This window comes from Cladophialophora yegresii, assembly GCF_000585515.1.
Source record: "Cladophialophora yegresii CBS 114405 chromosome Unknown aczIN-supercont1.2, whole genome shotgun sequence".
NCBI classification, from domain to species: Eukaryota; Fungi; Ascomycota; class Eurotiomycetes; order Chaetothyriales; family Herpotrichiellaceae; genus Cladophialophora; species Cladophialophora yegresii.
Window position 1 is genome coordinate 960339 of NW_006913046.1, and position 24095 is coordinate 984433.

The 24095-nt window shown below is 53.9% G+C and overlaps 10 protein-coding genes across 10 annotated transcripts; 5 read left to right on the forward strand and 5 right to left on the reverse strand.

Moving 5' to 3' along the window:
* Positions 1–807: 807 nt before the first annotated feature.
* Positions 808–1947, forward strand: A1O7_02259 (uncharacterized protein; the record flags this gene model as incomplete). The annotated part of the gene is made up of 1 exon (XM_007756293.1): positions 808–1947. The coding sequence occupies one exon, from the start codon at positions 808–810 to the stop codon at positions 1945–1947; it is 1140 nt and encodes a 379-aa protein (XP_007754483.1).
* Positions 1948–3449: 1502 nt separating this feature from the next.
* On the reverse strand, positions 3450–4301 carry A1O7_02260 (uncharacterized protein; the record flags this gene model as incomplete). The annotated part of the gene is made up of 2 exons (XM_007756294.1): positions 3450–3857; positions 3918–4301. The coding sequence occupies 2 exons, from the start codon at positions 4299–4301 to the stop codon at positions 3450–3452; spliced, it is 792 nt and encodes a 263-aa protein (XP_007754484.1).
* Positions 4302–6466: 2165 nt separating this feature from the next.
* A1O7_02261 (uncharacterized protein) lies at positions 6467–7060 on the forward strand (the record flags this gene model as incomplete). Its single annotated transcript, XM_007756295.1, has 1 exon — positions 6467–7060. One exon carries the CDS (start codon positions 6467–6469, stop codon positions 7058–7060), a length of 594 nt encoding a protein of 197 aa, XP_007754485.1.
* A 1609-nt stretch (positions 7061–8669) lies between these two features.
* Positions 8670–9764, forward strand: A1O7_02262 (uncharacterized protein; the record flags this gene model as incomplete). The annotated part of the gene is made up of 1 exon (XM_007756296.1): positions 8670–9764. One exon carries the CDS (start codon positions 8670–8672, stop codon positions 9762–9764), a length of 1095 nt encoding a protein of 364 aa, XP_007754486.1.
* A 482-nt stretch (positions 9765–10246) lies between these two features.
* A1O7_02263 (alkaline phosphatase) lies at positions 10247–12267 on the reverse strand (the record flags this gene model as incomplete). Its single annotated transcript, XM_007756297.1, has 3 exons — positions 10247–11119; positions 11174–11962; positions 12028–12267. 3 exons carry the CDS (start codon positions 12265–12267, stop codon positions 10247–10249), a joined length of 1902 nt encoding a protein of 633 aa, XP_007754487.1.
* An 847-nt stretch (positions 12268–13114) lies between these two features.
* On the reverse strand, positions 13115–15287 carry A1O7_02264 (carboxylesterase 2; the record flags this gene model as incomplete). Its single annotated transcript, XM_007756298.1, has 7 exons — positions 13115–13624; positions 13677–14237; positions 14288–14338; positions 14434–14610; positions 14663–14754; positions 14870–15114; positions 15169–15287. The coding sequence occupies 7 exons, from the start codon at positions 15285–15287 to the stop codon at positions 13115–13117; spliced, it is 1755 nt and encodes a 584-aa protein (XP_007754488.1).
* An 849-nt stretch (positions 15288–16136) lies between these two features.
* On the reverse strand, positions 16137–16928 carry A1O7_02265 (uncharacterized protein; the record flags this gene model as incomplete). The annotated part of the gene is made up of 4 exons (XM_007756299.1): positions 16137–16521; positions 16568–16671; positions 16725–16859; positions 16908–16928. The coding sequence occupies 4 exons, from the start codon at positions 16926–16928 to the stop codon at positions 16137–16139; spliced, it is 645 nt and encodes a 214-aa protein (XP_007754489.1).
* Positions 16929–17769: 841 nt separating this feature from the next.
* Positions 17770–19355, reverse strand: A1O7_02266 (uncharacterized protein; the record flags this gene model as incomplete). Its single annotated transcript, XM_007756300.1, has 3 exons — positions 17770–17809; positions 17867–18852; positions 19254–19355. Coding segments are annotated over 3 exons (1128 nt in total), but the record flags the coding sequence as incomplete, so codon positions are not given.
* Positions 19356–20165: 810 nt separating this feature from the next.
* Positions 20166–21021, forward strand: A1O7_02267 (uncharacterized protein; the record flags this gene model as incomplete). The annotated part of the gene is made up of 3 exons (XM_007756301.1): positions 20166–20222; positions 20270–20729; positions 20834–21021. 3 exons carry the CDS (start codon positions 20166–20168, stop codon positions 21019–21021), a joined length of 705 nt encoding a protein of 234 aa, XP_007754491.1.
* A 1266-nt stretch (positions 21022–22287) lies between these two features.
* A1O7_02268 (uncharacterized protein) lies at positions 22288–23104 on the forward strand (the record flags this gene model as incomplete). Its single annotated transcript, XM_007756302.1, has 2 exons — positions 22288–22924; positions 23001–23104. 2 exons carry the CDS (start codon positions 22288–22290, stop codon positions 23102–23104), a joined length of 741 nt encoding a protein of 246 aa, XP_007754492.1.
* Positions 23105–24095: the final 991 nt, after the last annotated feature.

Sequence of the window (24095 nt, forward strand, 5' to 3'; positions counted from 1 at the left end):
GTAGACCTGTCTTTGCGTCTGGGATCCGACTACTTGATGAGATCAAGGTGAGCACGCTGCAATTCGTAGAGGACGACTTCCGCGTCGCACTGGAAGAGCGAACAACCGAGACAAGAAGGAAAAGGTCTTTGTGTTGCTGCAACTGCAAGGAGACCTTCATGGCTTGAAGCGCGACTGACGCCCGCACAAAGTCTGATGCCACATCCTCGAGAACGCTCGAGGCACAATCAGACAAGGTTTGTTCCATCAGCAGAAGTGCGGAAGAACGAAGCGTTGGTCTTTGGGATCTAGCCACAGATGATACTACTGTGTATGTCTGACCTTCAGGCCAGAAGTGCCACCTGCTTGCGGCAGGCAACACACTTACAATCTATCATATGTGGTGGCTGGCCTGCTCAATAGACCCTGTTTTCGAGGCCACCGACAGCGGCCGCAATGCATCTTGAAGTGCGTGGAGGCCTGTTCACATACCATGGCGTGACTCGCAGCCGTCCTAAGATGGACTCCGTGAGGAGACCGAGCAGCCATTTCCTTTTTCCTGAGATATTCGTATACTGTATCCGATCTGCAAGCGGCGCTGTGAGCGATAGTATTCAAGAATATGCCTTCGTCGCAGTGGCAGCGGGAGACGAGATGTAAACGGATGTTATCTGAAAGTCGGCCGGAGTCACCCCGAGTCTGTGGGGAATGATTCTTCACCTTACGCTGCGGCCCGCCTGCCATCACCACTACGAGGTACCATCCTACATATTTCGTGGAAGCCAAGGTCTAGTTCTTCGTCAGTCGACCGCGGCCGCATTGCCCATCATGGACTTCAAATCTCTCATGTCCGCTCATATCGCCAAATCGAAACCCAAGCCCACCCCGTCGCCATCGACGTCACCCACTCCCGAGGCGGCCACGGCCAACATCAAATATTTGCGCCGCGCAGAGCTGGAAGCCGCACGGCAAGCCGCTTACGTCGCCGAGCAAGAGAGAATCCAAGCCGAGCGGGAGGAACGGGCAGCCAAGAAGCGCAAACTGGAGGCTGAAGAGCAAGACAAGGCCGCGCGGCGCGAGGAGAAATTGAGACGATTGGCAGAGGAGAGCAAGCGGAGACGGGAAGAGGAGGAACGGGAGGAGGAGCGAAAACGGAGGAAGAGACTAGGCCTACCTGACTTGGTCGACGGCCAGAAAGCCATCGAAGACGGATCAGCAGCCGACGTCGACCGGGTCGGAATCAGTGAGGACATAGCCGATGACGAGCTCCGGTCAAAACTACGAGACCTGCACGAGCCTACTTCCCTCTTCGACGAGGACCACTCCGCACGCCTGAAACGATACTACGCCCTGATCCGCCAGAAAGCATTGACAAAGGCTTCGAAATCCATGACGAAAGGCCCCGTTCCAACGACATTGGAACCTCTCCCAGAAAAGGACCTACTCCTGCCCGAAACGATCCCGGAGGCCACATCATCGCCCGAACGCACATTCCTCTACCGCCAGGTAGCCTCGTATTTCACCCTCCTTCTCACCGAATGGGCCCGCGCCCTGAACGAACGAACCGACCAAGTCAAGCAGTCATCTTCGGGAAAGCAGGCCTATCAAGCGTACCTGACCGTCCTGCGCGACCTGACGCCCTTGTTCCGACAACTGGAGTCCGGCAGCCTGGACCACTCGCTCCTCGCGTCCATCTGCAAGATCCTCCGCAGCACGCAGTCCCGCCGCTACGTCGAAGCCAACGACGAGTACCTGACGCTCAGCATTGGCAAAGCCGCCTGGCCCATCGGCGTGACCATGGTGGGCATCCACGAGCGGTCGGCGCGCGAGAAGCTGCACGACGGCAACGCCCAGGCGCATATCATGAGCGACGAGGTGACGAGGAAGTTTTTGCAGAGCATTAAGCGCTGTATCAGCTTCGCGCAGACGAGGTGGCCGCCTGAAGATCTGGGGCAGTTGATGGGCTAAGTACAGTCTGATTGACGTGACAAAGCGAAATCATTCTCTCCGGGAAACACTAGTGAAGTGGCTCGGCCATGGAACGGATAACGAACATCTTGATCCGGGGAACGTCTACTACATAGATACCGACACAGTAAGCTCCTTGTTGATATCGGCTTCTTCTCGATTTGGGTTCTGAACACATCGCCACTGGTAGATGTCGCTGATTCTGAAATACAGCAGAATGAGATCATAATCGGCTTCCAAAGCCGCCCTTCACTCTTGCACCCCACCCGTGAAGAGGTCGAACGCCTGCAATGTGGTTCGAGGTCGTCCGCTTCATTTACGCCTTGTCCCTCGGTGAGCAACGACAAACGCAGAAGACCCGAGGCTAAACCCACAGGCGTACGAGCTGTAGCGCGAGGCTCTGCTCTAGACGTTCATGCGATTTCGGACATGAGGGCCTATCAGTGTATGTCTGCGATACAGTACAGTATATGGTGGAACGATCTAGGAGACCTGAGTGTGATGCAAATACCTTTCGAGTCACGCTATAGCAACAATGCGTTCTACATAAGTACAGTATCTAGGGGTCCAGTAGGGACCGGAGCTGTAAGATGGGGTAATGAGAGGGTCATGAATGCGACATATTGTCGAGTATACGTATTTAGCACGTAAGAATTGTGCTCAGTAACATGTGGACACTGCGTTCACGGCTGTAATAAGAACACCTCTTCAGTCCCTGGCGATGTAATGCATTGTATGCTCCGAGTCTAAAACCATCTAGACCGCTGGACCGCGGAGACGAATCAGCCGCCAACGCCAAAAAGACGACCAAACGCCGTAGACCTTCCTGCATTTCTAAATTGACCGGCCGCCTGGGTATTCGCTGAAACGGGACAACATATCCTCCCATGCCCATACTCGTGCTTCATCTCAAGCTGTCTGGTCATTGTCCTCCACGTTTGTTCCAACCTGGCTAGCCGACAGCCACGTGGGAAATGGTTCCTCCACGACTCCGCTTCACCACAGGTCGCACCATATACGCCCGTAGCACGCTGTGTAACCACGCCGGCGGGTCGTCAAACCCATCTCGAACTGTTGTTGGTCTGACGGGGTTACCCAACAGCTCACATGTCCTTGCCTCATCTCTCGCACGGCATCGAGACCGACGCGCAGGCGCTTGCAGATTCTCTTCAGATCATCTGATCACGATCGAGTCAATCTGACGCACGGTGACTCCTCGTTCCCGTGACTGGCAAGGTCAATAGTCATTTCATGTACCCATACACCGACTCAGATGCTTCAGCCTGACAGGCACAAAATCAGGCAATCATAGCCGCAGATAACCGATCACGGACGCCACAAATAAAAGGGCGGCCCGAGTTCAGCCAAGGTAGGAATCTCGGAGACAGCCTGGCAGGCACTCGCACTGCAGGCTGGGTTGCCTCCAAAGGAACTATTTCCGAGGCGTGGCGGCGGACCCCGGCTAGGGCGTGGAGTACTCCGTCTGCGACAGAAAAATCCACTCAGAATGTGCTCCAGGCCCAATCTTTGGGTACGCTGTTAGCGACCTGTTCCACCGGCTTGCCCGAACGAATGCCGCTGGAGATCATCCGTCGGTGGCCACTTGGTCCCGCCAGAGGGGTTGGCGGGCCACTCTCGTTGTTGTCGTTGTCTTCTCTGCTATTCTGGCTGTTCTTGCGACGGATTGACCTGGCAGTATCCCAGCGCTGATACTGACGGTGGCAGACCTCGCATGCTCTTGACGGGCTGCCATCCGGGTGGAACTTGGCATACTGATCCAGGGGGATTGTAAAGGGAGCGTGTGACGAGCAAAAGATGTGGCCGCAGTGACGGCAGTGGTGTTTGCGGACAAAGAGACTGAAGGACGATCGACACTGGGGCGAGTCGCAGGTCGGTGAAGCTTGGTCGGGCTGGAGTAGAATACACATGTTAGCATCCGTCTGCATGTCTCAATGCACGTGGCCGCGTACCTTCCAATGATCCCTTGTGGGAGGACCAGTGACTTCACCTAACTCTTCCTCTTGAGCCCAGTCATGGTCAAACGCGTCCAGGCCCAACTCATGGTGGACCTCTGGACTTGCGGTCCGGGCCTCCGGCTCTTGTAGACTGTCCAATGAACCATGCAGACTCTTGGGCGGTGTCATGGGCGATGGGTTGCAGAAATGCTCGGTGGGCCGGAGGGCGGCAGGGACGTAGAGAGGGGACTTCAGAGGCCGCAGTTGCTTGTACGGGTTCGGCGCATGCTGTTGAATGTAGTCCTGCATGCGAGGAGACGCGGGAGACGTCGAGCTCGCGGGTGAAGGCTGTTGGCTCATGTAGTCTGGGATGGTGAATGGTTGAGCTGGGTAGTTCATGGCCGCAGTTCGTGTGGCCACAGAGGAGGCGTTTCAACTGTGGTCTATGCGGATATAAGACCGTGGAGAGTCTGGTAGCAGTGCTGTGTCTGCGCCACAGTGCTGGTCAGAAAGGACAGGACATGCGCTTAATGTCGGTATCGGATAGTCGACAGTCGCGTATTGACGAGGCGCCGGATCACGAGCGGGCTCCGTAACCACGTTCTCGGTACCGAGAATGATCTCAGAGGCAGCGCGACAGCTCCCAATGAGATCTCCGCGATCAAGCAGAGAATAGGCAACCAGACGGGCGTTGAGTTGCGTGAAACGTGGGAGGTGGGGTGGGCGTGACGGCCAGGTAAAGCGCAGGCCACGGGGAGGGTGGGATGGACGAGATAAGAAGAGGCACAAGCGCTGCCAAATCCCAACAGAAACGTGACCTAGATGGGGCTTTGTCTAGCCAGGACACAGGCTGGATGACTCTGCTGAATGGGGGCACAAAGTGAAGCTATGATTATTTCGAATGGGTGTGGTCAACAGTAGATGCAAGAGTAACTGGCGGGTGAAGGATACAAAAAGAATAGTGGTCGCAAGCCCATCGACCTCATAGTGGAGGGCAAAGGCGAGAAGGGTGTCTTCCCTTACCCACCCCTCGCGCGATAGGCATGTGCGTTCCTAATAAGCTACTGATAAGCCCTCCAACGAGCCAATAATAACTGCAGCATTTCGACAAAGGGTTGGCCACTTAGAGATCGTGTGCTGTCTGACACTGCTGGGCTTGACAGAAGTCAATGAGGAAATGCAGCCTGGCATGAGCTGGGAGGCCGAGCCTCCACGCGAGAGCTGCTTGACCGATTACACAGTATGTTCCAGTTCCGTCAGACGGTTGCACCTGTTCGAAAGAGTGCTCGGACATGTCTCTCGGCCGTTGGTAACTCGCCACCAGGCAGTGCAGAGTCGCAGACGGCGATGTCGGTTTGCAGACCGGGCACAACGGCCGGAATAGGCTTCGCGACAGGCTCGATTAGGCTCTCTTAGGCAAAAACAACCCCAGTTCTCCAGTTGAAACCTGGGCCTGGCAGGCTAGGGTTGCAAAGCCGAAATGACCAACCAAGCAATGTGCCGACGCAGCCTGATTGCCACTCTGTGGTCACAGTGTGCTCGGTACCCGACCGGCATTCATATTCTGGCTGGGCGGGCATCCGCCATATCAATGTGCTTCCCTGTCGATGTTCCGATTCTTCTTACAGCGTCGCCTGGTTGCGTCGCCGACTGCAGTCAAGCCACGACGGTCCGGGTGCATTCGATTACTGCGCAGCAGCTACGTGACAACCCGGTCGACACCGGGTTGCACGAGCTTGCATGTTGTACGGTGTCGGGCGACCTTGACGTCGACCAGATCAATGCATAACTCGTACCTCGTATGAACGAACAAGTTCGTCCGAGTCGATGTATCCATTTAGTCACAGAATAGATTTGGTGACCCTTGGTGGATGCGATGATTGAAACCAAGCCTCGATCGGGAGCGCCAAGTGGGCATTGATGCAAATCACTCGCAGCGTTCCGACTCCCAGAGATGTTGTGCATTGTTATGGCCTCGTGCAGCAGACGCCCCCCTGGCGACCCAATGTGCAGGAGGGACAAAGCCGAGCGACCACCTCAGCCGTTGTTTTTTGGTTGGTCGCGGTAGGCGTCGGGAATGGTCTCCGCGGGGGCGTGTCAAATTGGCAGTGCGCGGGCGTCGTCTGCAGTGTTGCGCTGGCCGATGGAAACAAAAATGGACAAGGATGCTAGCAGGCTATGCTGTAACCATGGAGAATTTCGGTCCATCCACCCGCCTGTCTGGCTGCGGTGGCACCCTCGAGTAGCGGCCTCACCTGCTGGTCGGTAGCCAATTAGGATGGGTGGGTCGTGCCTCCCTGGCCCCGGGTCACCCCCATCTTCCAGTTAAGGGTTCCGAGGTGTTCGGACTCGGTCAAGGCACGTTTGACACGTTTCCAACCCTCACTTCCCCCTCAATTAATGCTCATCTATTCTTCTGCCCTGGGCTCCTGTCAGGCCTGACGCTGCCCCGTTTCGCCAGTCGCACAGTAAGCTTGGGCATTACGGCACCCTCACTTCATCGCCACCATTCTACAAGACGGGGAAGCAGCACGTAAGCGATGACCACAAGACACGCCGACTCCATGGCGGATATCTCACCTACGGACCCCAATCACCCGTGGGTGGCGCGAGGCTATCGACCGGAGTTTGCCTACAGTGTTAGAAAAGCGCCTGTCCAAGACCCCCACGGTGAGATTGCGTATCAGCGAGCGTTTGTCGAAGCAGCGGAGGCTAAGTACAGTCGAGCTGAGGGAAGGTTGTGTCGAGTACCGGATCCGCTACTGTATTACAACTCTCCTTCCGCACGAGACTATATCAAGAGAAGAGACGATGCTATCTTCTCGGCAAAGCCTAGGAACGGGAATCCCATGTCCTCAACTCAGCCTAACACGCCATCATCGATAGGCACGCCGATGTACTCCCCTGGCCGGCGTGCCTCGCCCAACTACAGTGCGAATGGTGGCTCGACGGGACGAAGAACGAGCGTAAAGTCCGACATTGAGCCCGCGCTCTCGATAGCCAACTCGTCACCAAACACAAGAACGGCCGATCAGGTGTCGCCCAGACCCTCAAGGCCTCACGCCGAGCAGTATCAGCCTTATGCTCCCAAGGGCCTTCCTTTGACGCTGGAGCCGAAGCTGGACGCACCAGCAGGTCCTTCCAGGATGCTACGATGACGAAGCACACGATCCAGCCGAGCATATGATTTGGGAAGAGAGTGCGATCCACCAAACACTACGGAGTATTGAGTCTTTACATGAAAAAGTGCGCATTTCAGCGAGCACTCTTGAGCCTTTACATTAGTTGCATGCATGCCACGACGTTACGACGATATCCATCATTTTCATTTCCAACAACGGTTCTTGCAATGGAAAATATACATTTTACGACCATCTAGACGACAGCGGGAGGGATCATACACTAGGAATCAAGGGGACCGTTGCAGAGAGCCAGTGGATCTCGATACATGTAGGTGGCGACTCCCTGGCGGACAGGCACGGCAGGCCAAGAAGGAGAGGAAAGAAGAGGAAAGGACAGACATAGATCGAAGCACCTACACCAAACGAGCACGGAGTCTGCAAACACCGCTTGAGCCGCAGCTTTGCACAGTGTCTCATGCAGCAGCAGATTTCGACACCTGCACGGCGGGATCTTCTCGCGGCTTGGGGAGTCGAGCTTGATGCTGCCGGTAGAGGAATGACAACAGGCGGTCACAGATTGGCCAATCACGAGGAGTACGAGTACGAGGACCAGAATCAGAATCAGGACCAAGACTTTCCGAACGGGACTTTCCTCACGCAACTCACACATCCAGACTACCTACAGACAGTACAGAGTACAGGGTATATAGTACTACTAATCACTATGATATGTCCCAACCTGTTAGCCGAACAGCCCGCCTTGCCAAATGAGATACACAAGCCCAGACGTGACCAAACCAGAACAAAAAATCAGGTAGACTAGAGTCTCTTCCAAGGATTTTCGCCCCCCGTGGCCGTCGCCATCCCCTCACCAATTCCTCTTCCCTCTAATGACTCACAGAGCGGGTAACAAGCAGGGAATGTACAAGGCGGATTCGGATGTTCGAGGCAAGACGGAGATGGCAATGGGCGAGGGCAGAGTTGAGACAGAGCCGGAAGACGCCTCATAAGGCTGGATACGTACAGTAACAAGACAAACATCAACGTGGCTTGCGAGAGTGAACAGTGAAGGACGAGGACTGCTCGCCTTGCCTCGCCCCGTCATGTCACGTTAGAATCCCGCTTCAGGTTCAGTCTCGGTCGCGGCCTCGATCTCACCACTCTGTAGTTATCACTTCACTTCCTTCAAGCAGGCTCGTTCTTGCTACCACCATTTCAGCTCATTCATACGACGTTTTATCCTTCATCGGCCGACACTAGCAGCGAGACTGACATAGACATAGACATCGACGCATTCAACTTGTGTTTGGGCGAAGAAGAAGAAGAAGAAGAGCAAAATCCTCAAAACTCACTCAGACTTTGCCGCTTCAAGGGCATTCTGAGTCATTGTCATTCCATGGTCAAACTACGGAGTGATACATATTAAACCCGTCAAACAACCGTGTTTTGGCTCCCCGCGGTTTACAATCGAGAATAGGTAACCCTATCTGATCTTTCACAGCATAAACCATACAGCGACAGATGCACAGACGGACAGCCAGATAGACTCCCCTTTGCCCCAAAAGGACACCGAGCCGGTAACTATTGTCGCACCACCACCACCACCAGCACTACCACCACATTCACATCAATGACCACAACGGTCATGTCCACGCCTGACGCTCATCCCCGCGTCGGCGTCGCCGTGTTCATCCTCCATCCGGTGGACGTGGACACCGACATTGATCCTGTTCGTGGTACTGATGTTAACGCCAACGCCGACGCCGACGCCAACAGTGTCAGAACACAGCCCATCAACCACAACCAGCCCGAGACCCAATGTCCATCGCAACCCCAATCTCAATCTCAGGCCTCTTCTTCGCCTTCCTCATCTTCAACCAAGACGTACTCGTGCAAGTTCATCCTCGGCAAACGTCTCGGCTCCCACGGCGCCGGCACGTGGGCCCTCCCCGGCGGACACCTCGAGTTCGGCGAGTCCTTCGAGGACTGCGCTGCGCGGGAAGTCATGGAAGAGACGGGCCTCGACGTGGCCGACGTGAAGTTCTTGACCGCGACAAATGATGTCATGCTCGTGCCGGATGTCGTGCCGTTTGGGAGGGCACCAGGGGGAGTTGGAGCGGAGGCCGAAGCAGAGGCAGGCGCGGCGAGTGGCGTGGCCCTGGACGCTGACGCTGACGCTGACGCTGACGCCAGAAATCAAGGGAAGCATTACGTGACCATCTTTATGACTGCTCGCGTGAAGTCCGGCGGTCCAGGGCAAGGGCAAGGGCAAGGGCAAGGGCACAGGATGAGTTCCGGCACCGACATCAGCACCGATACCCCTACCGGCACTAGCACCAGAACCAGCACGAGCACGAGCACGAGCACTAGGATAAGCACAGGCGGAGGCCAGCAGTTTCCCGAGGCAAAACTTCTCGAGCCAGACAAATGCGCGGGATGGGAGTGGGTCTCATGGCACGATCTGCTGAGGTGGGCGGCGCCTCAGCTTCGAAGTGGATATCTCCCGGAGGGAGGTAAGAAGGGGGCGGCGGCGCCACGAGACATATTCACGGAGGGAGGTAAGAAGGGGGCGGCGGCGCCACGAGACATATTCACGGAAGCAGATACGGCGGCAGATACGGGGGCAGATGCAGATGGAGATGCAGAACCGGGAGGCCCAAAGAATGGTCCAAGGACGTTATTCTCGCCCATGATCGCGCTTCTGGTCCAGCGTCCTGGTGTTGTACCGTCTCTGGCGTAGACAGGCAAGTAATTAGGCAGGCGGGCGGGCAGGCGGGGAAATGGTACACAGTCGTATGAACATGTAATTCAAGCGTGCTTGCGCGGTGCCAAGTCAGCTTCCCTCCCAACGTACAGTATTGGATCGATCTATCGTGCTGCCTGGATGGCGATCTGTTGAATGATTGATTGATTGATTGAGCTGTGGTGGAAATGGGATTTTCGGCCGAATCGACGAGCACGACAGTGAGGGACATATCTTGGATGCACATGTATACTGTATTCACACATTCATGTATCTACATATCACATCCTATGTCTTTGCTTGCAGGGGCACGAAATGACACTCGTGACTGATGGATGACTTGGCGAAGTGACGCGCAGGACTATGCTCCAGCATCAGCACCAGCACCAGCAACAGCACCAGCCTCGGCATCACAGTCCGACGGTTTTGTCTAGTTTGTATCCGTCAATCCATATCTCGTCATCATCTGCCACCTTTGCTCACAGCACCTCCAATGTTGCATTACTGATAAAGTACCGGCCCGTATCCGTCGCATTCGTCAAGTTTGTCTGCTTCACCTGCCCAAACTTGACGTAGCCATTCTCCACTGGCGAATTCACCACTGTGCCATTGAACCGGTGCAGATGGTTCTCCCCAGCCACGACGGTGAAGTTTGCAAGGGAGATCTCATTCGGATTCCGACTCACCACGGTCGGCATGCCGAAGTAGCGCGCCTGCACTTGCTGCTGGGTGAGGTGCAATTCAAAGTATCCCCGGTAGTACACCTCCTGCCACTGCAATTCCCTGTTGGCGCCGACAAGCCATTCAGAGGCCTGCACGCTGCGGGCGATCGAGATGTTAGCGCCATACGGTGACGGCGAGGAGACGGCTGTGCCGCCAAACTCCACGCCGATCGCCCCTTGGCCCGTGGCCGGGTCGTAGGGGTGGTTGTCTAACCAGACGAGGTCGGACACCCAGTTGGCGTGGCTGTCGCCCGAGATCATGATGTTGTTGGTGATGTTGTTGCCATACAGGATCTGATACGTCCGGTTTCGATTGGCCTGGTACCCATCCCACGCGTCGTAGTCGAGTGGATTGACGTTTCCGTACGCGACGGACTCGTTGATGCGGCTGAAGACCGTCTGGGAGCCAATCACGCGCCAAGTCGCGCCCCGGTTCTTGGAGGAGATGAGTTGGTTGTAGAACCAATTTTCTTGACGCGAGCCCATCATTGTGCGGCCTGCGTCGTTGGCGAGGGCGTGGATGTAGTCGGTGTTCCAGTAGAGGTCGGTGATGGAGCGGTCATACTGGCGAGTGTCCAGCATAATGAGGTCGAGGAGGTTGCCGATCGAGAATGAACGCCAGATTCGGAGCTAGGAAGGGGTTAGAAGACAAAGGTCAATGAGGAGAAGAAGTGGGCTGCTCACATCGTCTCCCATTTCAACCTGCCGAATGGGCATCCATTCGAAGTAGGCGCGCACCGCGTTCATTTTGCGCTGATCCACCGATACACCGCCGTCTTCGATGAAAGAGGACTCGGTGTTGTTGAGCTCCGACGAGCCGTCGCGGTAGGTGTTATCGGCGACTTCATGGTCATCCCACACAGGGATCCAAGCGAAGTTTTGGTGGCTGGCAACCAAATCCAGGTCGGTCCGGTATGTGGCATGGCGCTTGCGATAGTCGTAAAGGGTGTAGATCTGTCTGTCAGGAAGCGGAACACGCCCAATTGTTTGACCCCAGCCGTATTCACCGTTGGCGTACTCGTAGATATAGTCGCCCAGGTGTAGAACAAAATCGACCGAGTTCTTGCGGACGGGGTTGCCGTAAGCATTGAAGAAGCCAAACGGGTAGTTGCTGCAAGAGTAGACGGCCAGATTGACTGCAGCCGTGTCATCAGTGGGGGACGGGGTCGTCTTGGTTCTGCCGACCATGCTAGAAACGCTACTATTGCAAACAGTAAATTGATAGTAGTATTGAGTGAACGGCTGGAGGTTTCCAGCCTCGACTTTAACAGTGTAGTCGACGTCTGAGCTGGTATATACCGTGCCTTGGTCGAGGACTTGGGACAGGGCGCTGTCACCGGCAATTTTCCAGTTCAGGCAGACTGGGGCAGTCGACGGCGGTTTGACCTCGTCTGTGTCGTTGTAGATGGGCACTGGGTTGTAGAGGGGAACATAGCCGCTTGTGGTACTATTGCTCCTAACATTGTCGGAGCTCTGTCTCGCGGTGAGCAAGGGACTTCCGATGACCTCCGCAGGTACATAGCGGGAAGAGCACTTACAGGAGCACACCTGGTCCACAGAATCACGCTGTTTGGGAACGGGTCACCAGAAGCTACTCCATGGGTGAAGTTCAGCTGTGAAGCCGGGGTCGCTTGTCTCTCAACATGTCTCTTGACAACCTTGCGTACGGAGATTCCTAGACCAGGATGATGGAGAGAAGGAGAGCGATAGTTCAGATTGGCCCCATACGAAGCCAATGAGGCACCAATGAAGGTGATGAATACAAGGAGTTGCAACATCTTGCCTGCAGTGAGTTGGCGGAGAGGTATGTCAGGTAGCTCACCTTTTCAACCCTGAGCAGAGCGGACAGCAGCTCCTTCAAATAAATCGCAGCTTGCGGCCATGAGAGCTCTAGGATCTCCAACCCGGACTCGACGCGAGCTCTTCCCTGTCATCCCACGCTTCTCAGCATATCCCAAGAAGCGAGTCGACAAGCTGGGGTGGAGATTCAAGCTTAAGGCACAAGCTTGCCGGTGCAGATGGAGATGAGCCAATTGATGATAAGGCTGTTGGCATGCGGACGCCATCGTCAGGGCAAAGTTTGCAAAGCTGCACCCAGATCGGCCTGAAAACCTTTTGGAGCTTCCTATCTCATCGTAGTCGTGTAGAATGGAAGCATGTTGGAGCGATTAACGGCTGCCCGCGCAGACGACGTCAATGGGAATTGAGGTGGGAGAAAAGAGAGTTTGGAACCCCGTGGGAATCATGCAGTAGCTGCGAGCAGGACAAGCTCGGCAGCCACAGCTTGTCAAGGCCTGGAGCACGTGGGTGGTTTCTGCTGTCGAATGACCGCCGAGAGATTTGAAAGCTGCAGATCTGAAGACGTCACCTGTGTCCGTCCACCCGGCAGATGCCCTGTCACCGATGCTCTTGAGAGGGACTTGCAGTTGACCGGGATATCGCGCAGCTGGTGTAGACATTACTCGAATCGGTAGCGGAAATGAACAACGTGCCATCTAAGCGGGCCCAGGGCTGCCAGATCCAGAAGGTGGCACATTCCCATAGATGACGACCGGCAAGGAACCTGTCTTCACAACATCGCCTGGCCAGTCCATCGCTACATGGGATGCATGCTTCCCTCGACTATCACTCCGGCACTATGGAACCGAGACTCCTCCAGAAGTCGCATCGATATCCTCTTCCTGCTTCCCAGTCATACGCGTTGACAAGCGTGAAATTATTCAGCAGCCCGGGTGGCCCATATTCCGTCAGGTTTCTCTGGATATAGGACAGATTGAATGCAAACGGTGTGCCCCCTGTTACATTGAGATTCATTTGATACGGCGAGTAGATCTTGAAAGGAGGCCAATTCGAAGCTGGACTGCTCAAGGTACTGTTTGACGAAGCTCCGTGGGCGACGGCGTCAGGAATCGAAGGATTATCCGACGTGATGAAATTGCCCCAGATCTGCATCGCGGCATTGACAAAGTCAGGGCTCTGATTCGGTGCTGGAGGCCCAAAGTACGCAGTCAAATCTGAACCATGCGTAGCGATTGGGACGGAGTATTGGTACTTATATGAATTGCGCCCGAAGTCGCTGTATGCTTGAGCCATCCAGTATGATGGGCATACAAAAGTCGTCTCCGAGTATATTGCCTAGCGTCCCTGTCAGTAGCAGTTCAAATGGTAGCCGGAACATTTCGCTCACAAAAGCTCTCTGGAGCTGTCCCGTAGCAACACTGCTCTGGTTGATGAAGCTTGGCAAAGTAGTGCCTGAAGAAGCATACAACGGAGCGTCGGTATTGGTCGAGTCATTTGAACTCGGATAGTACAGCAGGACCTTTGCGATATCGTCGTTGCTGAACAGTGGGAATGTTAGTTGCAGCCAGGCCACAAGGTCGTTCTCGGTCGTGATGTTGGGCTGCGTATATGCTGGTCCTTCCAATGCGTTGTTGCTCACGAGTAAGTTCACGCCATTGAGTTCTTTCCGTAAAAGCTGGCGACTTGGCAGGTCCTGGACGAAAACACCATCTGTCACTGGCAGGAATGGCCAAGTACCGTACTTGCCGGACTGGGAAAGAGTCGCACTTGCGTTCATCAGTGTGGCTGAATCCTTGCTGACTAGGCATTCGAAAATTGTGCCTGGATGGCCACCATATGGCAGTGTCGGCGCACAGCCGACCATAGTAGCAAACGCATAATAGGCTTGGGAAGGCTGCCAATCCTTGTAGCCGTACTGCATTGGAAGGTATGGAGAAGGGGCGATCATCTAGCTATATCAGCTCCATTTCAAATGCAGACTTGTGCAAATTCCCTTACGTTCCTGAAAAGTGAAACGCCAAGCGAGCCGCCATAAGCCATGCCTTGCAACTAAGATAGTGTTAGTGGAACTCGATCTGGTTGAAGCAAACAGCTTCAGTAGAGCGTGGATCGTGTGGAAACTGTCGAGGCAGTTAACAACTTACCATGACGGACCCGGCACCGGCTGATTGCCCAGCAATGGACACACGGCTGGGATCACCGCCGAAGAACGAGATATATCGCTGTACCCACTGCAGCGCCAGATGCTGGTCTAGCAGTCCGGCATTAACAGCACCATTTCGGAAGACTTCATCGCCCGCTAGAAAGCCAAAGGCACCAAGCTGAAGGGGTCGTAAGTCCTCTCTCTATCGGAATTCGCTCTGCGAAACATACCCTGTACTGGATTGTTACTCCAACGAACGAGTTGTTGTTTGTATTGATGATGGCCGACAAATCCTGCTGCCCATTACCGCGACCATATCCACCTGAGTTTCCCAGAGTTAGTATAATTACATGACAGGGTTCAAGAAGAAGTGTGGAGCTCGGCTAGAATGGTTGCTAGGCAGGTTCACAACGAACTGTGAAACAGAGCAGACTCACCACCATGGATGTAAACAAGCACAGGAAGTGGACTGGGAGGGCTTGGCGGTGCGTAGACGTTCAGGAACAGGCAGTCCTCGTTAGCTCCTGTAGTGTTGAGGAGCACAAAGGTGTTCGTTGCGTCCTGGTTCTGAGGACAAATTGCGCCGAACCGGTTCGCTTGAATGACAGAGTCACGGTTCGTGGTGGGAGGCTGAGGCGCCTGCCATCTGTTGGTGCCAGTGGGTGGAGCTGCGAAGCGTATGCTAGGATTTTGAGTCAGCTTCGTGGGTCCCAAGCAGAGTAGCAGCTTGATATACCCCTTCCAGAGATTCAATCCCATGGTAGCATTGTTATAGCCTTGATACACCTCGTAGCCCAAGTCAACTTGAAGGGATGAGTTACTGCCACCTGGTGTCTGGCGCCGTTCGAATGCCATCGGATACGGCCGAGGATTGCTTCGAGGATGGGCATGACCCCCTGCCAGAAGGCACGCGACTGCGAAAACAAAGAGCTGCATTTCACCTTGAGGATCCTTCGCGAAGCTTGGGCCTGGAAGTACTGGCCGAACTGAACCAAGGAACCTAGCATAGCTGGGCAGACCTCCTTTTTAAGCTCATGGTAAAAGTCGGGCTGGTCGCTCAAGTCACCGTGAAGCCGTGACGTTCGGACCGTAGCCGGCACCATTTTCCAGACGGTTTTGGCAAGCTGGGGTGATATTAGCCGTATACACCAAAGACAGCCACCAGCCGTGGATGGAGAAGCGATGGTGGAACACGCCATTGGTTCCCCCACATTTTTCCCACAGATCTTCTCGCAGCCGATACGAGGTACCATCCTGACCATCTCGCAAGAGGCTTGACTCGGGGGAGCTGCTCCAACTCCGCACGGCAAATCCACGCTGACAGCAAGAGACATGATCGATACTCGTGCACACATCCGATCTCGGCTTGAAGGTGGCCCGAAGGACACTCGTAGACTGGAGCGGTGGAGAACAATACCTGTTTTGGTACATATGCATTTCATAGCTGTCATGTGCTCGCTGCCGGTGTATCCCAAACACAAAATCTATTTCCCATGAAGCTGTTTAGCAAACACCCAGCTTGCCCAACTTTCTCGCCTATCGTCGAGGCAACGACACCATCCATAGGTGCGGATTACCTCCACCAATATCCGCCAACATCGCCCTCGTCGCAATCCTTTCGAGACCGTTCCAGTTTCGGAGTCGGCAACAGACACGGCTTTTCGATTGGCAGTGCGTCTACTGTCGCCCTATTCTGGTCTGTCCTTAATTGCTCTTCTTGTCTCCAGAGCCAGGGTTCGTCTGGTTGTACTTGACACTCAGATCGTCGTACTCCTTCTGCAGACCCTCAGCTTGTTTCTTGATTGCCTCAATCTCCTTGTCTTTCTTGCCAAGCTGCTTCTTGAGCTCTCCAATCTGGTCGGCACGGTATCTGTGGTCGAGTTTCTCTCCTTCTTTGCCGCCAGCCCGCTCATCACCCTCATACATCTTGACCTTCTCTTCCAAACGAAGAACGTCGAGGATCATGCCGTAGGTGCGGTTGAGGATGAGGGAGAGGAAGAGGGTGAAGCCGGTCAGATACATGTTGCGTTGAGAGTAGAACTTGCGGGCCTGAACCTCCATGCGCTCAGAGCCAATGGCAGCAGCTCGCCTGTTTCTGTTAGATATGCTCCTGTAAAATATGTCGCGTGACTTACCCTGCTCCACTATTATCCTTTGTAAGAGCTGTCATCTCGACCTGGACCCGATAGACTCTGTTGACACTGTCGAGGAAGAGGATCAGAATGAAGATGAAGGTGATCTTTTGCGTCATCAGCCATAGTCCTGGTAATTTTCGAGGCAGGGGTGCCGTACCTTCATTGCATATTGTATCTTGGCAACTATTGGACTTTCGGAAATGAAATTGAACAGTTTTCGCTTGGCGGTGAACGGCATGGGGATGATGAGTGCGACAAACAACACCATCTCCAGTACCAGGAGCACGAACACCTGGACCACTTAGCATGAAGACAGGCAGTCAGCAAGAGGTCAACTTACCAGGCTGTAGTAGAGCGTCATGATGGCCGTTCTCTCTCGAAGAGGTTTTGTTTCGGAGGGTGCACAGGCTAGAGAGTCCACGGCACAACGACGCCGAAGGTAAAGTTGGCAAAGAGAAAAACTGAAGCAACGAGGTGGGGTGTGGTCAATTCAACAGATGCGAAGTTGAGGCTGTCCAGGTTTTAAATGAAGGCCAGATTGGGCGTTTCACTTCGCAGACAGTTGCGTCACCGTCACCTTTGACTTTTGCAGGTGGGAAAAGCGGTCGCAAGCAAAGGAAGTTACCACCACGTCATATAACTGCGCGGCTTGCACAAACACTCCACTGTTTCGCATCACGGTGGATCTTGACCAGGTATTGAAATCCCAGTACTTCGGATACTGGGGTGTATTATATGAAGCATAAAAGGATCATTGACTGCCGACGGAGGTCCTTATGATACCCGTGAATCAGATTCTGAGCTCAAGCGCCCCACGTGTTTACATAATTCATTTTGGGCCTGGAGGAATGCGTGTGCGCCTAACCTGTAAGTTTGCAAGGACTGCATTACCAAATCAAAGGCTCGCCTCCCATTTCTTGAAGCTCGTGGATTGCTTGCTTGGTTGCAGCTCAACGAGCGCAACTCCAGGCACCAGAGCACAAGGATATCAGGGTATCTCATTCGTAAAATCCAGACTTCGCCAGCATATCCGTCCACCAAACGGGCATGAAATTTTTTCTTGAGAGATCCCCATCCGTCGTTTCATGCAAGGCTGATATCTGCGCGCATGAAACTCGGTCAAGCGACGAAGGGCTTTCGGCCTTGCGCACATTTGACTAAGTCATCCACAACCTGATTGACGACCGTCTACTTCGCTTCATTCACCACTCGAACTCGCCTTGCCCTTTGTGAAAGACGTATCTGGACAGGATCTGTCAGTTGCCAAAGAACAAAATCCATATCCGAGAGAGCACTTACTCGGTCCCATCCACCCTCAGAACACCATCCTTCAAAGTGCACTTCCACTTGTTCTTGACCCGCTGGACCTTGTCGTATGTGCAAAGCATGACTTGGTCAGTATTTTCACCATTTTCCTCGGCCGCCGCTAGATCGTCAGGGTCGTCGAGGTCAGAGTTGATAGCGTCTTCATCCTCCTCGTCATCGTCGTCGCCTGTTGCGTCGCCTTGAGAACGCACAATGCTCCGAGTCACTGCCTTGCCGGACTCAGCTCCCGCGTTGCCCAATGCGTTGACTTTTCGGGTAGTTGACTTGTCCGGAATGTGGCGTGCACCCAATGGAACCAAGAGACCGCCGCCTTCCAGTGATTGCTGCCGGACTTGAAAATGGGCTCGCATGAGGTTGTCGCCTTCCGTAGCATGCGCCGCAGCAAAGGCCGTGCGTTGAGCAAACTCGGTCGACCATTCGTCACGGGCATCCCCAGCACCGTCGGTCTGGCTGGTATCTACTGCTCGAGGTTGGAGTTGGGGATTGTGGGAATATTCCTGTACGCCATCAAAGCCCGTGCTTGGCTCTTCTTGCTTGATGTAGGACGAATTTGGTGCCGCTGATGGCATTGGCACACGTGGTTGACCGCCTGACTGGAGCTGGGCAATCTGGACACCGGCTCGCGGACCGTACTGCTGGTGAAGGTTCATGGCGGCTCTGTCTCGAGCTGTCAGCGGCTGACCTTGCTGGAACGAGGGTGCCTGATATTGCTGAGCGTGAGGCGGCGCCTGCTGAGTAGGATATGACGGTGCAGCATTGGGCTCATTCTTGATGACTACCGAGGGAGCCGAGGATTGTGACAAAGGAGGGGTGCTGACACTGCCGCCATTGCTGGGAAGAGTTTGGGGAGCGGTCTTCACATTGCTGGGGACGGTTGCTTGTTCTTTGATGGCAGGCGCTGGCGGAGGGTCCCATGGAAGTTGGGCAACCTTCAGCGCTGTGAGCTTCTTCTGCCATTCCTGAAGAAAGAGGTTAGTCCAATCAGTCAACGCCCGGAGCTGCCTGGTACGACACGGGGCGTTCCAAATATGGGTTAGTGCGGAACTTTGGGGGTGGCCATGCTGGCGGTGGCGTATAAAAAGAGACCATGACTCAAAGCAGGGCCTGCATTCAAGAACCTTCCGATCCCCGCCTCGCCGCCCGCAGCCTTCGCCCACCCGCCCTCCTACCGCAGCGCAGCGCTCTGCAGCGCCCTGGAGCCTGTTTTGCAATCAAAACACCTTTCCAGCGTCCACGCTTCGCCGCCTGTTTCCCTTTCCTTAGACACGTGTATTCGACTCTTGCTCATGTCTCGTGCAAGCCAGAGTAATGATGGGACTTGACAAAGAGTGATGTGCAGCTGGCCGCAGGGGTGACTTACCGACTTGAGCAGATCTAAGGTTGCAAGCTCTACGCCACCCTCCTCGAAATCTTGCCGTGAAGCTTCGCAAACATCGTTGATGACTTTGGCATACACATCGCCCTGTATCAAGTCAGCGATCGAGCGCCGTCCAGGACTGTAGGAGCGCCGGCGCTGCGTATTCAGTTGTGGCAAGGCAAGAGGAGAACTCCGGGCTGGACGTGACGGCGCAAGACACCTACCACCAAGGTCTTTGACATGTTGCCGTTGTAGTTGGTGTTGCAGCGTCAGGATATCTCTAGTACGCTGGATCTGTCGTCGCTAGCAGGTGAATGCGAAAAGAGCTCACGGGAAGAGTTATGTAGCTGTAGCAAGACCAGTAGGTGATTGCCGCGGAAGGTGAAAGTGACAGTGACGATGAGATTGACTAGCGCAGTTTCCACATGTCACTTCCGTGGCAGATATTCTCAGGCGAGACCTATGTGTGATAGATCTAGGAGTATGGAGTTGAGAGGGATGTTTTGCTCAGTGCTGGTGTGGAACGTGAATTGGTGAATAAGGCTTAATGGCAAGTTCGTCAGAGCGATGGGAGAGATGACCCCGACGGCCTCAACTCAAGGCTTGGCTCAGGCGCTAGCCACTTACTTGCAGGCACCTGACAAACACCTGGGACCCCTCTAATTGGTACCTATGGTGCCTCCGGGCCCTTTAATTGAGATCCCTTCACCATCCCCTCACATTATCAATTCACATGTATATTCTTGGGTCTAGCTGAGCCGTACTTTTTCGCGCTTGCTCCCCGAAATGATTCGTGTTTCCTAGAACTACAGCAAGCAATTGCAACTTGCTTCCACTAATCTTACTGGTAGACACTTGCATTGCATTCCGCCAAAATCCTCTTCGCCTTGGTCGCGTGTGAACCGTGCAGAGATCATGTCTTTCCGACCAGCGTTGATTGTTGTCGACATGCAGAATGACTTCTGTCCCCCGGTGTGCATCTCCCCTTTCCCAGATTAATCTTTGCCAACAGGTCATAGGATGGCTCCCTCGCCGTCTCGGGAGGTCGAGATATTGTCCCGCTCATCAACAAGCTTCTTGCCTCTCCGCGTTTCGTTTTGAAGGTGCTCACCCAAGACTGGCATCCGACTGACCACATCTCGTTCGCTGCGAACAACCCTGGTCCCAACAACAAGCCGTTTGAGTCGTTTGTAGATGTTCAAAACCTGGTCGGGAAGAAGCCGGAGCAAACCATGAAGCAGAGATTGTGGCCCGTTCATTGTGTGCAGGGTTCAAAAGGGGCAGAAATCATCGATGGCCTGGATATCTCTGATGTCCGCTTCTCTGTCAAGAAAGGACAAGACCCACAGGTGGAAATGTATTCTGCCTTCTCAGATTCTTTCGGCAACCTTACCTATGGCGCTGGAGGCGTAAGCCACAGCCTTGCTGAAGAGTTGGTAACCGAACAGATAACGCACGTCTATGTCGTCGGCCTTGCCGGTCAGTGCTCTTCCAGACCATACCCTGCAACCCGAGATTTGAGCCTTCGTACCCAGATTGTCTCATAAAGCAAAGAGCTGATCCAACTTTTGAGAGAACATTAGGTGACTACTGCGTCAAAGACACCGCGCTAGGCTCGGCCAAAGCAGGTTTCACCACATACTTGGTAGAGGAAGCCCAGAGATGTGTGGATCCAAGCACGTGGCCTGATGTCAAGAGCGCTTTAGCGCAAGGCTCCGTCACTCTGGTCAGTATTGATGGCAGTGAGGTTCGGCAGGTCCTTGAACCTTGAGGACAGTTTTGACCATCGACATCGGGCTTTGCCCCGAGGAAGCTTTACGTCTTCCCCGAAAGACGTATTCTTTCCACTGACGCTCTTCGCGACTTACTCCACGGCAATATGCTATACTCCGCGCTCATCAAGTTCTCTTGGACTTGCGGTAGCCAAAACGTTCAGTAAGGAGTTTTCAAGGAGTAACATGAAGTCGGGCTGCTACGCCTGCTAGAAACATGGCATCTGCTTGCCTTTAGCCATATCAGCCTTGTTTCAGCAAGAAATATCTCCAGATACAGCTGTAAAAGGCATGAGCTGTGGGCAGCTTTTGTGTCAGCCACCGAAATGAAAGATTAATGAATATCTGGAGGAGAATGTGAGAAGGACTATCCTTTTCTGTCAACACCAAGCGAGCGCAAGCGCGTTCGACTTCCAATGATGGTCTTTAAGTTCGGATACGCCCATGCTGCTGCTGCGCCGCCACGGCGTCACAAGGTTACCATAGACCAAAGTTTGACAGGAGAAACTGCATTGTCACAAAGTGGAGGGTCGCTTCTTCGCGATTGTTTACGATCTGTGACCAGTCAGAGACACATCGGCCTTCCTTGAGACCGCACCTGCATATCAGTATGGCGTCGCCCGTGAGAGCTTGATCGCGAAGTCATGGGGGGCGAGCAGGCAACTCCAGAACCAGGAACGGAACTGCTACCTGACAAAGCAACTACAACTACGAAGATGCGCCGAAGACGGTTCCTGGCAGCCTCCCCGGCAGGCGAACAAAGAACCGAAAACATGACGTGCATTCTTCTTCTTGCCTCATGGCTGTAACACTTCGCTTACAGTTACTGGACACAATGAGAGAAACCGAAAGTATCTGGGCGGTCCAGAGAAGCACTCGGCAGCCCTTTTGTCGTTCGAGATATTCAATCTTGTTCTACCAGGCGATCCGCTTTGACACGCTAGTATACCTCGTCATTCCCTACTCTTTGGCAAGCAAACTTTTGCATCTGAGCAGCAATGCTCAAAAGGACTAAGTGAAAGGTCTCCAGTGGTAACCAATCCCACTGGGACTGCGATCATTACTCAACCGGTGTGCTCCAGCCAATCAGGTATGGACGTGCAGCTACTGATCATCGTTACACTGTGTTGTAGCATCTCTCGCGCCTTTTAAACACCGTTTTCCAACGCTCGTGTTCGTGACTGGCTACTGCGCTCCCATATAATACATATTATAGGACAGCGGCTGTTGTCCAAGGTGCTTGATCGGATCTCAAGTCAGGGGCAATGCCTCACTCAGAGCACCCTACACCGCGAGAGAACACGCCTAACCCTGATCCAGATATTTCGGCTTTCTGGTGGAATGTAAATCAGCGGCGCCATGAATGGACGCCTGAATGTCCCGCATATCTGCTAGGCCAAAGTGAGAAGAATATGGGCATCCTGACGAAGCGTGACAAAGAGTTCAAGAGATTCAGCTGGGAGATGTGCGAGGAATTGGTCAGAACAAACAACATTCACCACTTCCAGCGATCATCAAGTCAACTCCGAGGATACTTGCACTACGTTCACCATCTCAAGAAGACGTATGGCTCGGTCCTCACATACATCCAGCGAGAACGACTTCACTGGGACACGATCACACCCAGTGGGGATGAACCATTTCGTAATGCTTGCGACTATAAAATCCTGTACAACGACTGGCCGTACTTTGTTGAGGAAGGTATCAAGCATCTTGTTGTGTGGACCAAGTTTCTCATCGATGAGGACCCCGAGACAGGGGAAGTGCTTCCACAAGCCAAGCAGCGAATCGAAAACTTCATCAGGGCGACATTTTGCGAGGGACAAGGAGACAAGAGGGTCCCCAGAGAAAGGATACTTTGGTTCAAGAATTGGAAGAGTCTGAAAAGCGTGCATGCATTAGGTAAGTCAGCGAGAGCTGCTGAGCTGATGGTGAGGCTGCAGAGACGGGTGAGTGGCTGACTCTTGGGTATCCATAGAGCATTTCCACGTTATGCTCTATAACGCGCCTGAAGCACTTCTGGAAGCTGTGACACACGGAGATCGGCCGACTTGTGAAAGCTGGATGGATAGCAACAGCTGAGGGGGAACCCGTATGCGTCGATTTGAAGAGCAAAGGACTGTAATAGGGCCTCATAGACTGCAGGATATACAGGTAATTCGAGGCGTAGGTAATCTGGTTACAATCCTAGGAAATAGATACTTGAAGAAATAGACTGTTGGGATGTCAGCCTCGCGTGCATTCAAGAGCCAGCTAAACGCAAGAGAAAACGAAACGGCAATCAGATCGAGGCACGTTTCCACGTTTCCCATGCGGATGACGCAGCATCTTGCTTTGTGCAGGGGTTCGTTCTAGTTAAAGCTCATGGCCTGCACCCAATTGCAAGTGACGCGTCCAGCTGGACAGTTACTTAATAGTTAGGCGTGGTTAGGTACCCCATGCAGGAAGAGGCACAAAGCCCAACGAAAATAGGCGACCATCTTCCCTTATGGTTCTGACACTTCAAGCTGAGCCAAGTTTACTCTAATTCACAGCTGTGAGATTGGGGTAGACTTCGCATATCACTACGTTCACTGCTCGCGGTGAACGGATACTGTTTAAGCCGGAACAGCAAGAGGCAGATTCAGCACATCCACCACGCGTCGCCCTGGCCGCACCCCGCTATATCCGGCAGCCCCTCGACGTCATATAATACTGGTTGCACCAGCTGCTTTTCCTGCTTCGTGCACCTGCGCCTTCACCACACAGACATTCTTGCCTCGTTGCACGAGGGTGAGCAGTCGAGACGATGAAGCACTCAATAGGAAATGCGCTGCGCGGTCGCAGTGATTCAAAGGGTACTCCCTCGATCTTCGCTGGGCCATCATGGTAGTCAGGCTGACTCCAAAAATTCAGGCAATCGCTCTTCTTCGGAGGAGCAACGAGAACCCGTTGACGAGGACACCACTGTGGTTGAGCCAGACCAGGGAAATGGTGAAGACCTTACTGTTGCCTCTAAAGCCATGCACGTTTTAACACAGGTGCAGTCCTCTCGCACATCATCTCGCAACTGCGCCCAGGCGCCGACCTCTCC